General features: G+C 39.9%; 1 protein-coding gene across 1 annotated transcript in view; it reads right to left on the bottom strand.

Annotated features, from left to right (window-relative positions):
• LOC138010975 (protein kinase C delta type-like) overlaps positions 1 to 14,750 on the bottom strand; it is a 19,464-nt gene extending 4,714 nt beyond the window's left edge. The window contains exons 1-11 of the mRNA XM_068857998.1: positions 14,214 to 14,750; positions 10,660 to 10,720; positions 9,783 to 9,945; positions 8,886 to 8,917; positions 7,795 to 7,880; positions 7,498 to 7,627; positions 6,117 to 6,214; positions 5,058 to 5,324; positions 3,776 to 3,949; positions 2,535 to 2,626; positions 386 to 448 (exon numbers count right to left, since the gene is read on the bottom strand). Of these exons, the coding sequence (XP_068714099.1) occupies positions 386 to 448; positions 2,535 to 2,626; positions 3,776 to 3,949; positions 5,058 to 5,324; positions 6,117 to 6,214; positions 7,498 to 7,627; positions 7,795 to 7,880; positions 8,886 to 8,917; positions 9,783 to 9,945; positions 10,660 to 10,720; positions 14,214 to 14,537 (1,490 nt within the window). The 5' untranslated portion in view covers positions 14,538 to 14,750. The remainder of the gene's footprint in view (positions 1 to 385; positions 449 to 2,534; positions 2,627 to 3,775; positions 3,950 to 5,057; positions 5,325 to 6,116; positions 6,215 to 7,497; positions 7,628 to 7,794; positions 7,881 to 8,885; positions 8,918 to 9,782; positions 9,946 to 10,659; positions 10,721 to 14,213) is intronic.
• Between the last annotated feature and the right edge of the window lie 2,750 nt (positions 14,751 to 17,500).

The raw sequence follows: 17,500 nt of genomic DNA, 5'->3' as shown, positions 1-17,500 counted from the left end.
GTTTAATTAATTAATTCATAAAGACATGGTACACTTGTATAAACAACACTTAAAACTTCGAATTGTATCGACCGTTTTTTATCGAGGGACGAAGAACTCAAATTTGAGAAAATTACAGTGGCCTATCACAACAAACGCAGTATATCATTTAGCCAGTCATAATGCAAAGAAAAATAAAAATAGCCCGCGCTGAGCGCGGGAAAACGTGGTCATGAGTCATGACATCCTCAGCTTTGCACTCTGATTGGCCGAGAATGTGGCGTGAAATTTTTTAGGCAAACAGTCGGATTTTGAGAGCCTCTCAAAATACCTGTTCATACTGTGTACCTTTGCTATCCCCGAGCACTTGTGATTGTTTTCCAGTTATAACGAGCTCAATACATACCTATAAATAATTCCTCGGTTGTGTAGAAATTCCAACCCACACAAGATCTCAGCTCCGTAGAATCTGAAGGAAAACAAGATTTAGAGAAATTTGCAACAGTCAGTGGCGACACTTGAATTCAATTTTTGACTTTCTCGTTTTACAATTTGAAAAATATGTGGGATATAGCGTCTTTCAGAGGGCCTGAGCCCTACCGTGGGAAGAGCGCTCGCCATCGTCGTTGCTACAACTTCATTAGGGAATTTAAGAAACGACGACGGCTACGACTACGACAACGCCACAAAGCAATAATATCATTGGTTAAAAGAGCATAAATAATCGTGCTGCACGTGCAGCACGGATTTTAGCAAGTAGGTTTGCGGTCCTCTGCATAACGACGACGTGAAATCACCAAATTTGAAGTTTTGACGACATTGTAAGCATGCAACAGAGAATCCTTCATTCTCTATTTTAAATTTGAAACCGCTCGTACCGATTTATTTTTAGGACACTTTGCCCACATTTTACGACGCGAACTAGACTGAATAATCGCGAAAACTTACGATAGAGCCAAGTTATATATTTTGAGGTGACGTTTTCGTCGACCGTCGCCGTCGTAGATCTTAAATTCTCTATTCTTTAAGAAATGACAGTTGTATAACTACGCGCCGCCACTAGAGCAGTGTCGGAAATCGAGACTTCTGATTGGCTACATTCAAGTTTCGCGCCAAGGAGGTGACTTCTGATTGGTGGGTTGGAAAGTGGATGGGTGGATGATCAATTGGTTTGGGGAGTCAGGATGGCTTAGTCGTTATCAACCGTGCCTTCCACCACTGCCACCCGCATTCAACTCTCGGCCCCGAGATCGTAGGTGGGCTGAGTTTCAGTCGATCTCAACCTGACTCCGAGGGTTTTTCTCCGGTTACTCCGGTTTTCATCCGTCAGCAAAATCGACTCCTAGCCTATTCCATCTGGCTGTGATGCTGTGCTCCAAGGTCAGAGTTCAGGGACCGAGCGCCTAGCCGGCAGCACAGCTACTTCGGTCCGACCTCGTCGAGCCGCGCCTTTAGCAATTCAGTCTCCGACTGCGAGTAAGGACGTTCAGCAGGTCAGGGATTATCTTTATCATTATCATTAGCATTAGGGTCTTCGCTGGAGGTCTACGCATTGGGGATGTTGTGATCGGCTGTCTTGAAAAATTCAAGACTCCTAATAGTGACACTCGTAGATTTTTAATACTCTGGCCAACGACAGACGGTTTTTACACGTCAGCGGGGGTCGGTGCAGAGGTCAAAGTATTGGCAGCTTCTGCAAGTACCGGAGCACAAATTACGTAAAACAAAAGGAACAAAAGACAGAAAACAAAACAACTCCAAATAAAGGCTAATCCCAAGTGACCAAAAACACAATGCTTTCCGGTACCTGCAGAAAGACCCAAAGTATCAAATGGAAGGAGGGTCTTTTGGAGCAACCAGCCCTTCTTCGGTGACATGTCGGAAACTGGCCAAGATTTATCAGTGATTCGCTCGAGTGATGAATTGTGCAAACGTGATTACGTGAATAAAGGTGTGCGTGTGATAGAGTGCGTTACTTTCCGTTAATAAAATGTGGTAAGCCGCATATTGACGTTTCAGTCAATGGGAGTTAGCGTCGGATTTGGTGGTCTTTCACTTTGCCGGACGGAAATTTAGCTTTTGTTTTAGTTCTAAGATAAGAGTTCGCTTTTGTCCTGCGAGCTCTGGTTGTCGGTGGTAGTTTTCTATCGTTTCGAGAGAATAAATCTTGTGATCTCTGAAAAGTGTGGGTTTCTTTCTCGTGTTCCCATAGACATGACTGCCTCTAGATAAATTACCATCCTTTTGAAGCGCAGGTCCCTTCGACCCACGTAGGGAACTCCATTCCAGGAACCTATTCCCAGTAACTGAGTCGGTGAAAGCAAACATTGAAGTCAAATAGAATGGGGAAAGCTTATAAAAATAACCCATTCAATAGAACGAAAAAATACCACAAATCTCCGAGATCCTGTGAAGCTTCAACAATATCTGTGAGCCTGCTTTATAAGTTTGACCGCTGACTGGAAAGCAGCTAAATTTTTGCCCAGTTGCCTCCAAGACGAGGAAGCCTACCGTTGTCGCGCCTGTTGAATTTTCATTTAAGTTAAATTTAATACCTGGCTCGTGGCTCGTCAAACTTGCCGAGTGTTTGTATGTGGAACATCAAGTCTCCACCACTAAGGTATTCCATTACGAAAAACAAGTGATCCTGAAACCATAGCAATGTGAGAATTAGCAGCCAGAACATATTAAAGGGAAAAATGTACCCGAGATCTTAATTGAAAGGGCTGGTCTTACAATTACATAACTAATTCTTTCCCTTCGGAATGAGAAATGCCGCTCGCGCGAGCCGAATCTTATTGAAAAACTCGTCTAAAATAACTCAGTCTATGGAAATGCATATGGGTTATTGACCAAGCGTGAAGTCAAGATGGCTGGATATTGGCTAAGTTCTTTTTATATTGCGTGTTTATCGACCGAGACGAAGTCGAGGTCCACAAACACGCAAAGAAAAGGACGAGGCCAATATCCATCCACTTTGACCGAACAACCTTGTCAATAAAGGATTTATTATATGGGCTAAAACACCAAAAAATGATCTTTGATCTTGCGGGACCGAGTGAGAAATCCCGATCGGGCTAGATAGCTCCATCGTGCCGGCTCGAGTAGCCAATCACAGCGAGGGATTTGCTTCATATTGCCCGCTCACGGAGCTAGTCATATAAAAAATCGATATACCGCCGACCGGTTTCCTCATTAAATCAACTAAGGTGAAAGTTCTGCCTTTACAACGACATCCGAAAGCCACATGTTCAACCCACATGTTCAAAATCATACACTTCACTGAGGACTGTATTCGGTATTTCTTTCGTTCCGCTTCTTCTCTTGGTATATAAAAACGCTTCACCATCTGAACTACAATTTCGTTCTTCTTAACTCGCGTTCCGACACCACACACTACTCGCAAAGAGCAGGGCATGGGGTCCCTAGTGTTGTGGTTTATCCCCGGTAGAATATCATGGTTGGGAGGGTAGATGCTAGGGAGGTATTAGCTACGGAAGACCATTGACAGCAATGACCAGAACCAGGTTGCTGACCAGCGGTTTTCGTTAAAACAATGGTTTGCTGGGGGTGCTCAGTCTCGCGGGCTCAGAAAACCTTGTTGTGGTCATTGTTATTTAAGGTTTTTCATTAGTTAGGTACACCAAGCTACCCTAAAATCCAAAAAAAAAAGTAAATAAAGATACGACAGTGATAATGATAATAATAATGATGCGATATGAAAAGGCCAAGTGCATCGAGTTTCCAGACTTTTGGTCAACTGCGTTGCATCAAAGGCTTGGTCTCATCATCATACCTGAGACTGGAAAGCTGAATGTAGATGAGTTAAAAAAGGATGTCTCGTGGCTAATGCAAGGATTCTTCTCTCCACCATTGTGCATTCCACGTCGTCGTCTTCGAGAACAACATCTTTCTTGAGTGCTTTGATAGCAAAAGCTTGTTTCGTTTCCTTCAGTTCACAGAGAAGGACCTTCAACGAGAAATAAGAATAATAAGAACTTTACTCAGAGGGAGTTTCAATCGAGTGACGTAAGACCAACACCAAAGTAATTACTTTGGCCAATCAATAAGGACGGAGAAAATCCAGTAAACCAATCAAAACTCGAAGTAATTATACGTGGCCGACACAAAGCGAGGGAAAATGTGCACGCGCGAGCCACTACTGGTTTGGTTTCACTTCTGGTTGGTTGAAAAAATAGCGCGAGAACTTTGAACCCATCACTGAGTGAAGTAATGCAAAACCAAAGCAATTCGCTAATTACTTTCGACACTCAATTGAAAACCGCTCTAAGTGTCAAGTCCTCCATTTCCGGGGCACCACACTCACACAGAAACACAGAAATCAAATCAATATAATTATAACTTAAATCAAATCAAACATTAGTTTTTGACAAGAGAGCAACACCGGAGAACCCGAAAAAAAAAAAACCTCTCAGAGAAGAGTAGAAGACCAGCAGACTCAACAAGACTCAACACACATTTGAAGCCGAGTCTGGGAATCGAACCCAGGCCCCTGCTACCCGTTCACTGCGGAGAACCATTTCGTTACTGAAATAATATAATTCGCACGCAAGAAAAAACTGTGGAGCTGGGATTTTATCATACGAGTTGATAGTGGGAAATTAACCACCGGAAGAAAGATTAGTGAGCTGACATTTCGAGCATTCGCCCTTTGTCAGAGTGAACTGACCAAACGCATCTGCAGGGAGATTCTTTTTCGTGAGCTGACGCTACGAGCGTTAGCCCTTCGTCAGAGCGAATGCCAACGTAAAAAAGCTATTGTACCTAACGTTGTTTTATAAAAACCGTCGTTTTGATGCTGAATCAACAATTTGTTTCGAATGGTTCTGATCGAGCAAGATCAAGGAAAACATATAATTTTCCTCCCTCCTTTGTTTTTTTTTTTGCCCTTATTCCATATTTCCCTCTACCAAATGTTTCTTTGGGACACCAGCATGTGAAAATACTTCAAATCGCTTGCTGATGACAAAAAAATTAATTAACCTAAAACATTAAACTTGTAAAGCATGACCTCACAAACTTTGCAAATACAGAACTGTCGAAAAAAGAAACATTACCTTGCCAAAACTTCCCTTTCCCAGAACTTTTAGCAATTTAAAATCGTCAATGTGATAGAGACGTTGTTGAATTCTCCGCACATTTTTTCCTTGAATGCTGGTGGTTCGCTGGGGAACTGGAGGCGAAATGGCATCCCACAGTGCCTCGTAAACTCCATGATCGTCGTCGTCGTCATCACTGTCGCCATCTTTTTTGGTTGACGACGAAGATCTTCCTGGTTTTCCGGGTCTCTGCTCTTCGCTAAGTTTACGCCTTCTTATGTCGTCCTGTGAAAAAAATCATGTGTCACGGTGATGAAATAGGGAGCTCAAGCACGCCACGTTTTTTTTGAGACGCGGACGGCAACCAGAAGTGAACATTTCGCCTGCCAGGGGGCCGTTTTTCGAAAGTCCCGAAACTTTACGGGCCATTTTCGGGTGTCACCATTCCCTTTGTATCCCAAGAACGGAGAGAATTTAATTCGTCAAACCTCACAGTTATTTTTCTTTTTGTTACCTTGAAAACATGTTAAAAGATCGGATTTCCAAAACAAGCGGTTGGCAATTTCACAGATGGCTTTTCGGGCCCGAAAAGTTTTCGGGACTTTCGAGAAACGGGACCCAGGATGGTAGTTTGTCCGAGATTTTTAACGGTTGCCGTCCGCGTTTCAAAACGTCGCGTGCTTAAACTCCCTTATAACTCTCCGAAAACTTTCAAGAGTTTCAAATAACTTTCAAATAACATTTCTTTTTTGTGTTAGTAGCAGGAGGTAATTTGGAATGCGGTATGAACAATCTGTGCGCTAGGAATTTGATCGGCTTTAATTTCGTTATTTTCTTTGCAGACCAAACATAATGCAGTCCTCTTGAACAGACACTTTTCACTGTTTGGACGCTGTCAGCGCTTTGTTAGTTTATGGATACGACTGAGCGAATTGGGGAAAAAAATAATTTGTAACGTCAATCAGCCCATGACAAAAGCTAAAAATAAGCTCATCTACACCTGTGGGCTGAGCCATGATCATAACATACAGACATTCCTATTAAACAATTATTAAACATTTTTTTTACAATTCTCACCTTGGATTTTGCCATAGCCTCCGCTAACATCTTCTGGTTTACTCCACACAGGTTGGGAACAACAGCCTTGCATTTTTTGTGGCAGTTCATGTTACATGCTGGAAAGCAAAATTTTAAAGAGTAAATATTATATTGCAGAGATTGTCTCTACTCTCAGAACCAAATTGTGACAACGGCTGGCACATGTGACAGTTTTGATTGCAAAAAAATTAGTAAAACAAATTTCTCTATGATTGTCTTATTCAGCATGATGTTGGTATTATTAAGGAAGATGGGTCTGAAAGGCCAAGGCTACAAGAAAAAAAATAAGAGTGCACAAGGAAGATGAAAGTTTAACCAAATGCATCAAAGTCATTGAGAGATTGCAAGCGTTCATCTCTTTCTGTACTTTCTCTTTCATCTACTTTCTGTCACTTAGATTGGTATCCAGCATGACAGACACTTTTTTACCTTTTGCATTACAAGGTTAGTGGATAGCTCTATGCTGGCCTCACAATAATACCTAACCCAACCTGCTCACACGATGAAGACAAACAAGTACATTGTACATATATGTAGCCCCTCCAAAACTATTTCCGATTTAACTGTCATCTTTTTAGGCTTAATTTTATTCACCTGTGCATCAAAAAGCCTACCTACAGATCAGTTTAAGGCATGGCCCCCTGGCTTGCTGATTGCGCAAATCAGGCCCGGGTCGCTCGAAGCATGTTTAGCACTAACCAGCGTTAAATAGGTTTTGATACCTCTTAACCAATGGTTAGAGGTAGCGATAACCAGGCTTCCAGCAACTGGCTCCTGAAATTCCTGCAAGGACGGTCCGAAGCTCCACCACCTAAGCAGAGTTCCAAATAAGTTTTAGAAGCTGGGTACCCACTGGGAAACTGAACAGGTCAAGCAGTGGGTGTCTATATCATATACATTAATTTTTGCCAAAGTCTAGCCCTTTATTGATGGGTCAGGCCATCAGCTCTCTTGGGCTTACAGTATGACCTTAACCCACCCCTCTTAACCCTTTAAGCCCCGAGGGGTTCCCCATTGACGAGTAAAATCGTCTGGCGTTAGACAGAGTAAAATCTATAAGTGCCATTTGGCACTATCGGGGCTGAAAGGGTTAAACGGGAAAAAGTTTTTTCACGCTGTTAGCTTAACCCTTTAAGCCCCGAGGGGTTCCCCATTGACGAGTAAAATCGTCTGGCATTAGACAGAGTAAAATCTATAAGTGCCATTTGGCACTATCGGGGCTGAAAGGGTTAAAGTACATGAAACACTGTACAAGCCTACCCGACCAACACAGCCATGTGTGCCCAAAGTCGTGACAAACTCCAAGGGATAAGGAGCAATTGCGTGACTCCAGTCTAAGCTGTTACTTCTTGAAGCTTACCTTGACATTTCAAGCCTTGTTTGTACAGCCCATACAGCATGGATCCACAGTGATCACAAAAGGTTGGACTAAAGAAAGTTGTTTCTTTAAACTTGTGTGGCATGTCGATTTTGAACCTCTCCTTCATTTTCTGTTGTTGGAATAGAATAATGCAAGACTCAGACTCATTTATACAAAATACTTACAGCAAATCAATCATTAATTTTCAGATCAAACAAAACAATTATTATTCTAAACCTTTTAGCCAGATGGTTTAAATAAATAAATAAATAAATAAACAAATAATAACTAAAAAACCTTTGTCTCCTCAGCTACATTTTGTGTTCCTGGACAGTTGCTCAAGATGATTTCATGACACCTTTTATGGCAAACCATCGTACAAACTGCAACAAAACAAGAATAAGTTTTTAATTTTTTCATTAAGCCACTGACCAGTCAACGAGTTAAAGGGGGCGTTATCATTACAGGTGTACTTTAAAAAGTAGGCAGCTGGTCATGCAAGGTATATTGTAAATAAAAGCTGTCCCTGCCCAGAACAAAGGGAGGCACCCTTTTTCCCAGGAAGGTGGGGGGAGTACTGAAAAAGTCTAAAACCTATGGTCTTTAAATGCAGCTAAATAAATTAATTTAACACATGTACATTATTAACTTAAGATGAAAAATTGGGTTGCATATAAAATCATTAGGTTTTGTAGAAATAAAACAAGGAATAAAGAATGACTTGACTAATCCATTGATGAACACACAATAAGACTGGCTTTTCCAGTATCATTTCTGTTTGAGGCATTGGTATCTGAGATACGCCCATAAGTAATAGGCTGGAAGAGGACGATTAGGCCTCCACTGCAAAACAGCAACAGCTGAATTCTGATGAAACTCCTGATAGATGCACAGTGAATTGTAGGCATTGGAACACTAATGGGCAAGCACCCCACCTGGGTCAAGTGACAATCTCTTGCTTCATGTTAGTAGCTTGCGCTGCAGGCGGTTTTGGTGGTTTTCATCTTTCGATCTTTCAAGTGTTTTGCCGCCAATTTGGATTCGCTGCAGACTGGGAGAATTGGGGCGAGAATGACAGACTGTCGGAGGGGGTAAACTTTTTACCTCGCCCCAACTCTCCACTGTTTTTCTATTTCAAGATGGCGGCCTGAAAATCCGATGGAAATATATATCCACTCGCCCCACCAAAATCCGCCTGCACTGCAGGCTATCATGTTAGTGAAGCTTTAGTTTCTGTTTTTCCACCTTGATTACATCAATCTCATAAATTATGAGTATACAGAGTTTCGTTTTTAAATCCCCATCAATACAAAAATAGCATACATGAATGACACTATCATTTTCAGTGAGTACCAATGGGGGAGATTCTGTTTTGATGGTAAACTCACCTGTACATTGATATCCTTGTTTTCCAAATCCCCTACAAATAAAATTTATTAAAATAATTAATTTCCATTTTATACCAGATTTTTATATAAGGAGCACACTATAACTTACACAATTAATATACATGTACATGTACAGTAATTCTAAGACTAAATAGTACCGGTAGTAACATGTATTTACATAGTTTGTGAACCACATGGTGAAGAAGGTATTGAAAACTATTAAATTCTCGGCAACCTCAGGTAATGCAATTCTAGCTTTCTGATTGGTTCAATGGATCTCCGTTACCAGCCATTATACATGCGTTTGACCTTATATGGAATGAATGCAGTAAATGTCTCTCATTGTAAGTCACATCACAAGAATTCGGGTTGTTACTGAAACTTAAAATAGCCAACTCAGTGCTATGCACCTTGTTGGCTATTTACCATCTCGTATCCAACACAAGCTCATGGAATAATAATTATTGTCAATTAATCAAGTTACTGTTTGAACAATAATAATATGGTAGTAATATGCTACATTGTAGGTAATTTGCACAACCTTACCGTAATGGAAACTATATTATAAACAAAAGAGGAAGTGATCCTCACACTTATATATCGGGTCAATTAAAGCTTGCAATTGTCTCTTATACATGTATACACCTGAAACATTCAGGTGCCTCGAACAGGAGCCTTACTTATATGGCACTACAGTTTGATTTACACTGTAACTACAGCTGTATTTTTAAACACTATATTACAAAACAGAACTGCTGCAAAACAAAACAAAACAGCTGCTGGCCATTATAAGTCAATTGCAAAAAGTTAACAAGAAAGTTATTTCATATTCATTAATTTTGACTTAGGCCTTGAAAATAACCAATTGGCTCTCCTCTTTATTTTTTAGTAACTTACCACATGAACTCTGTACAAACTGAACAGAAAACTGGTTGTCTGAAGAATCTGGCGACAAATCGGTGTCCTCTAATAATATGACATTTTTGTTTCCGCATAGCACCACGTCGTCCAGTGAGTCCACTGTGATTCTCATGGGGTTTTCCTTCTTTTGTAGGGTCATCTGTGAGATATACAATAATTATTAATGTGACTCAATAGTTACATAAAGCATTCAGAAAGGGAAAGTGAGGAGACTAAAAAAACGGGGGTTTTAGCAAGTCAATTTTAGAAAAGGAGTGTTGTAAGACAAAATGGAAGACCCACAACCAATTGCTGCAAATTTAACCTTTTTTTGAGGATTCTACTGGGAAAAAAAACCTTTCAGAGTGTGAACAATCTCTAAACATGTTATTATCATTATAGCATCATTGTTACAAGTCATTGATAAAGGATACATTGACCAGAGAGTCCAGAGTGTACTGGACTTTCGTGCGGGAGGTCATGGGTTCAAACTCCAGCAAGACCAGCACTTGCTGTAGGGTCTTTCAACACACTGTAACTGAGGAGAAGATGCTCTCTTTGTAATTACATGTTCATCCCCAAAAGAGACATGTAAGACTTCCAGGCCCTTCCCAATAAGGACTATAAACCCTAGGCCCCATCGAACAACATTTATTCCTAAATAATTCTGTTGAACCCATGCACTGTTTGTGGAGAGTAAAGACATAGTCCCCATTGCTGTTTGCTGGTCTGGCCTTTGAATGCAAAGTTTTAAAATAATTTATTATCTAGAGCAGGTCCACATCAGCTCTCTAGCTGCCAATATATATAACTGCATCAGCAAATAAACAAAATAACAACACTGCTTTTAATAAAGCATAAAATGGAACCTTACCAAGAACTTCAATAAAATGCCTAACTTGTACTAAAAGTTTGCCAGAGGGTTGGAGATCCAGCTAAATAAAGAGAAAAATACATATGGTTTTGACTCCAAAAACCAAAGTTTTCACTTATGTTGCAGACAGATACAATACATGAACCTACATGTAATGAGGGTCATTTACAGGGGATCATAAAAATTAATTTCCAGGAGACAGGCTATAAGACCACAGGACCTGGTAATATTATAGTCACAAAATTTTGTCAGTGTTAGACTGTAGAGCTGTGTCACTGAGGAGAAAAACAACCCTATTTTGTGTCACAGGTAGAGGCAATTTGACCCACTCTAATTATTAGAGTGTTGAATTTGCATGAAGGTGCTGTGGGTTCAAAATAGATCACATGCAATAATAATATTACAAGTTTCTTTTCCCACAAAAATGTTGAATAGCTTGTGGGGTCATGCACAAATGAAAATCATGTCAAATTAAGACACATCAAATCATATTGGTTTTTTGAGGAGAGGGGAAAACCGGAGTAACCAGAGAAAAACCTCTCGCAGCAGAGTAGAGAACCAACAAACTCAATCCACACATGGCACCAGATCTGGAAATCGAAAACGGGGCCCTTTTGGTGGGAGGCCAGTGCTCCCAACACTGCTCCCTAACATAGACCTAGTTTTGGAGTTGTTGGCCCCTGGTCATGAAAACTGGAGCACCTAATTGATAATCAGAGTCTTCCGAGGAATACTTCACAAATTCTGTAGTTTGCATTTATACTTTGCAAGGTAGTGGATCTGCATCAATGGAATGCTAATAATATTAGCATTATCATGACAATATTAAGGACAAGATTATCGAGGACAATATTATTGAGGACAATATTATTGAGAAAGAAACAAAGATTAGTTCAGTAGAACAGAGAATGATATAAAAAGGTTTCATTTCAGGTGTTCTTTAAAATAGTAGTTTATCCTCAATTAAAAAAACTACATGTCATTGAATTTTCAAGTTTGCATTTATACCCAGTGATAGCTAGCCTGCAAACGCAGACATATTTCCGGCGGTCGTTTCTCTCTGCGTTCGCAGGCTCAGTGATAGCTAATAATAATTGTTAATTTTGTTTGTGAAGTTACTACATTAAATTTACAATAAGGACACCTGAACCGTGAACACTTGACATTTTCGTGTACATTGTTTTTTTCGATGACTAAGAAATAAAGGCTCTTCTTATGATGTATAGTGTTACATGTATAGCATTTTGTAAGTGTAAAAACATTAAATACTCTTGTCAAAAGGACGAGCCCACATTCTATAGTCACTAAAAAAATGTACAAACAAATATCAAGTGTTCATGGTTAGAGTGTCCTCACTGTAATAATTTGCGATCAAAATTCATAATAATATTGATTTTCCTTTCTATGTTATAAAGCAGTTTCAGAAGAACAGAATAAAAACTGTGCTGTCTACTGCAACCTGTCTGCAGATTCGGCTTCAAGATCATTAGAAAGCTACCACATACATGTACAGTGTAGTAAAGTAATATGGTAAACGTTTTAAATTTCCCCAGGGTGGGGACATTTTAACACCTATGATGGGCCATTTGAACAGTTTTTTGGCAAGAGAAGGATAGAAGTGGAACAATAATTTTCGAAAAAGTCAAATGCACAGCAGGAGATTGATGGAGCGTTGAAGCTTTGATTTGACCGATACATATTAAATAACAAACATTGTGTTGATCTTTTATCACCTTGCTAGCAGAGCCTTTCTTAACTCGATGAGAAAGAAAGGACTCTGCAGAAATCGTGTTAAGTCTTTACTGAGTATGCGCAAGCCGTTGCTTGGAGACAGTTTCAAAACCAGGCCAAGTCTCGATCGCACTCCAAGACGCCATGATGATTTTCGTACTGAAGGCTCAATTTTGACCTTCGCCTTGTGAAAAATATGATGCGCGCATTGCCTAAACCGGTTTGACTAGTCCAGAAAGTTGGGCTGCGGCGACTTAAAAGACCTGACACGTTTTCTGCAGAGCCCTTCTTTTTTGCCCTCTGGTGAGTTTTAGAGAGGCTCTACTCGCAGGGTGATCTTTTATGTGGTAATTAGAGTTTAGGTGTAAGCCCCTCGTGATGAGCTCATTTAGTTCTTTGAGCAAACATGCCACTAGTTTTTGTGTGTGTTACCCGCTATAAATAAAGTTGATTATTATTATTATTATTATTATTATTATTATTATTATTATTATTATTATTATTATTATTATTAAATTAATAAATAACAAATCAAAAATCACTATTCTTTGTACAAAGCTACCCTCCCTGTACATGAACTTCAATGTACTACAGATTGTGTGATTAGGTCTTTACAATTTATAACTTCCAAACCCTTACAATCCCCTGATTTTTAAATAAGAACTATATTAATATGCATTTCACTGGTAAAATTATAAAATAGTAAAAGGTAAAAACTGTTAAAATGTTTGACTAAACGTTTTCGATCTTGCGATCCTCTTCAGAACTATATTATTTTTCAAGTGAATCAAATCATAGCATGTTCTTTTCACAACTGAGATTATTTCCTACGAGAAACAAAGGTTACTCATGCAAAGACTCTACTTGTCTGGGCGGAAGTTTTGTCTCTGTATTGCACATCAGGTGTCTGTCTATTTTTAGTGACAATAATATTATTACAAAAAGCCATTGGGCAATACTTCCAATGATGAACCACAACTTGCTTATATTGTAAATGTAAAACTCACAAAAATAATGAAAAGGTAATCGAAAAATAGTCGACGCAAAAGAATACTGCGTTATAATTTTACGCTGACTGACTATTTTTAGTAACAAATACAAGAAGCCACTGAATACCAGCTCTACTAATGAACCCACGATTTGCTTGTATTGTACATGTAAACGTAAACAGACAAAAATAAAGCAAAGTTAACGGGGAAAAACAGTTTGCGGATGACTTTCGCTCAAAAAAGATTGCGTTATTATTTACTCAGTATTTTTTCATGCGAACCAAAGCTTTCAATTGTCTTAGTGGCCCGTCTAGTCTTCATATGATTATAATACATTACTGTGGTGGACAACATTAGCCAACAAGCCGTTTGGCAATATCGTTCATCATTCAGTAGCCAGCAACGGTTTGTTTTCTTAATCCGAAACAAAAATAAGGTAAATTTGTTTATGGATTCATCTCAACAACCGTAAAAACAGTTCTTTTGAACAAAGCTCAACAGCTTATGTATGAGCAGTCATGCATACATGTCAAAATTGAATCCAGGCCGTAAGCTTGGATGACATGGAAATCGCTTCATCAAAGTAACATAATTCTTCATGCTTTCTTTACTTGTAAGAAAGGAAACATGACAATGAAGAACGCAAATAAGATGAGCTGACACTGGTAACGTATGCCTAGAAAGTCCACATGTACTGTGACTGATGAATTCAACTTCGAGCCTAGCTGATTGACGTCCATTGAAACACGATCATTTGTAGCCTCCTCTTAGGCCAATATTCAAAATGCTTCGTAAAAAAATCGTATCATGTTGTAGAATTTGATCCACACTTACCCAGACACTGGAGAACCCGTGAGAATCTCGTTTACACTGATCAACTAAGAATTGGACGCCTATGGAAACATCAGCCACAACCTTCCCGCTTGGTTTTTGCAAAACCACGATAGTTACAACACGGCCTTCGTAAAGATGTGTATCAAAACACTTATTCCATTCTGGATAAATTGTCTTTTTCTTCTGAACCAAAGATATTCCATGACTAGCTGACATAACTGCTTCTTTGATATGTACAGCACAATAAGAATCGAACGACTCGAAGTCTTTGTTCCATCCGGCCGATGGCTCAACCTCTATCAGTTTCACGCGTATAAATCCCATGATGGTTTCGTTTTCGCCCAGCGAGACCTTCAATCAATATTCAATGTTCTTGAAAAACTGAGCCATCGACATCCACGCGACTTTTAAAAGATTTCTTCAACTTCCGTTAAGACTTCCAAGAAGCCGCCGTACGATCATCCGTTCTTCGACGTGACTTTTTACAGCGGTGAATCACTCACTTTGCGTCACCTTGAGGCCGTAACGCAATTCCCTATATGGCATTGGAAGTCTCAAGTCAAGTCCAAGTTTACTTCAGGTTTCATTGTTTATTCCGGGGGCGTGTTGAATTGCGTCAAATCCAAGGACTCGTAAGTCGGAAATACTCATGTGATGAGTGAATCAACTCCGGAAAATGCTTACATTTCTGCATTGACGTTTATTTCGGTAATTTTCCTCGAAAACAATAAGGTAAGAAGCGTATATTTAACGAGGTGGGGGAAAATATATGAACCTGTGACGTAACTGAATAGCACATTGTGATTTACTTCTTATTTTTATGCACTTCCCGCCCCTCGCTAATTATTTCGTCGAACTCGTGTCTAATGACGGGGTTGAGATTTTTACGTTGGTAACAAACAATGTTTAGTGTGACCTTCTCTTTTCACTTTACCGTGGTACACATTCATTTGTCGCCATGGCAACGGCGGCAAGATGAGAGATTGAATGTAACTGGGGTTAACCGACCACAAAAAGGATGATTTTAGAGGCCAATCATCGTCATGTAAAAGTAATAAAGCCTAAGTACTCGCTATGATTATTTTTCCTCCCCTCTAGATGAGTATATAGCTGTGACTGTAACCCGAGTTTTGTCCAAATGTTACTATCGTTTTGTGCCGTAAAATAACAAAAAGAGCTTTTTTTTTCATAGAAATCAGATAAGAATTTTGTCTTTATCCTGAGAATTATCCAGCTGTAGAGCAGGAAATCATGAGATATTTCATTAACTTCACAGGTAATTCTAAAAAGTTTGTGTCCTCCTGATCTCATCTTTACGAGCCTGGTGATTTCTGGAGGTCCCGTTGCAACTAGGGGGTCACGTGAAATATTTCTGCAATACTTAAAGATGGGAAATGTTATACTATTTCTAAAATACATGTCCCAACCAACATACACAAAGTAGATTTAAAATCAATGAAGAAGTTCCTTCTGCTTTTAATAACATTTCCGCGGCTACATAATACAATATTAAAGATAGGGAGCTTTAATAAACCAACGCAGTTTTCTTTCCATTTGGTTACTGAATTGTCATTTATGTATTTTTAGTGGTAGCTCGACCAGATCCTTAGCTACATAGCGACTCTGGTGAAAGAAGTCATTTTCAGTTGCTTTCATCGATGACGAAGTATAGAGCGTTTTCACTCACGTGACCAGTAGCCATATTGGATTACTGAAACAAAAGAAAGTATTTGCATAAAAATAGAGTTCAATTCCCAGAGGATTAGTTTCATGGCCGCCATTCCTTTGTTTTGGAACACCAACATGGCCGCCGTGACGTCATCTGAAAACGCTCTATAGGAAGAGCCATGACCAGAAGATCAGAAATTGATTTTCCTTTTTTTTTTTACTCTCCAACGAACTCAAAGTAATAGCGAGCTGACACATTTCTTTTTTGCTGACTTAGTACGGTTAAAAGTGGCAAATATAACTGTAGTGTTAATAAAATTGTAATATCTTGACATTGTCAAAAAAATGGTTGCGTTAACTGTACAGCATGCGTAGCTGGCTTAATTTATTTTTCTTTTAGTTTTTTTTGGAGGGGTTCACCGAAAGAATCACCCATTTTGGGGGAGATGGGGCATGAGACAAAATAATTCACTGAAGGGGGGGTTGTAAATTTTAATGTCAGTTCAAGAACTTCTACCACCTCCTCCCCCCTGCCCTATAAAAAGTGAACGGTCCCTAAAAGCCTAGAGAATGCAATGAAGAAAAACCACGGGTGGTTTTCCGTCGTTTTGTGTACTTGCACGACGAGAATCGATGCTGAAAAGGTGAAGAGGAAAAGTGTTTGTTCGGTGGTCTTCTCCTCCTTCTCGAGTAGTCAATGGGCAGTTGACTGATGCGGAAATTTCATATGCCAAATGGAACAGTACTTTCCGCTTGCGTGCCAAACGACCCAAACCACCTTTGCGTTTCGCGCCAATCAAGAAGATGTGCGTTACACACAAGGAAGTTTTCCATGGCAAGTTTCCATTTGACAGTTTTCCTTGTTCGCGTGAAGGATAAACTTGACCAGTCTCCCATTTTTACGATAAAAAAAGAATTTTCAAGGAAAAACACCTAGTGAGAAAAATTGTTTCAGCGCCGTGATCCGTCAAGGAAAAATGGTTAAGGAACTTAAAACTGTAGTTCGTTGGAGCGACATCACAAACTCGTTTCTGGGAAAACGTTCCTCGCCTATGTCTCAAAGTACCCTTCGAAAATACCTGCGCCCTCCTTTGCATGATCCTTAAGCGAACCCATCTCCTTCGCTCCAAGTGCCTTGCCACACAAGATAGCTCAAAGGAGCCATGGTGTTAGCCAAAGCTAAGTGAGTTGTACACCATGAATATTTATTTAGGCAAAATGGCAAGGAAGGTTCGGTAATCGTAGACGCCAGCAGATGAAACAAGGGCAAAACTGGCGAAGAAAAATGTTAATATACAGGAACAAATAAAAAGTGGCCAAAACTCTTGTGTAACCGGGTGACGGGCATTTTACACAGGGAACAATAATTTGGTCATACGGAAAGGGACATTATTGTTCAACCGGTCGGACTGGTCAAAGCTGCCCCTTCCCCCCCCCCCCCCCCCCGTCCCATGCTGATGATGATTCTCTTCTTCTAACATCTCTCTCCTCAGGAAGTAACTCGATATCTGTAGTTAGTATGTGTTTACTAAAACAGTGGATATCGTCGAAGGCGTTCTCTGTGACCGGTTGCTCGAAGCCTGGTTAGAGTTGACCGTTGGTTAAGAGGTATCAAAACC

The sequence above is a fragment of the Montipora foliosa genome, chromosome 7, assembly GCF_036669935.1.
Source record: "Montipora foliosa isolate CH-2021 chromosome 7, ASM3666993v2, whole genome shotgun sequence".
Lineage (NCBI taxonomy): Eukaryota > Metazoa > Cnidaria > Anthozoa > Scleractinia > Acroporidae > Montipora > Montipora foliosa.
This window is presented reverse-complemented; position numbering and strand designations above follow the sequence as displayed.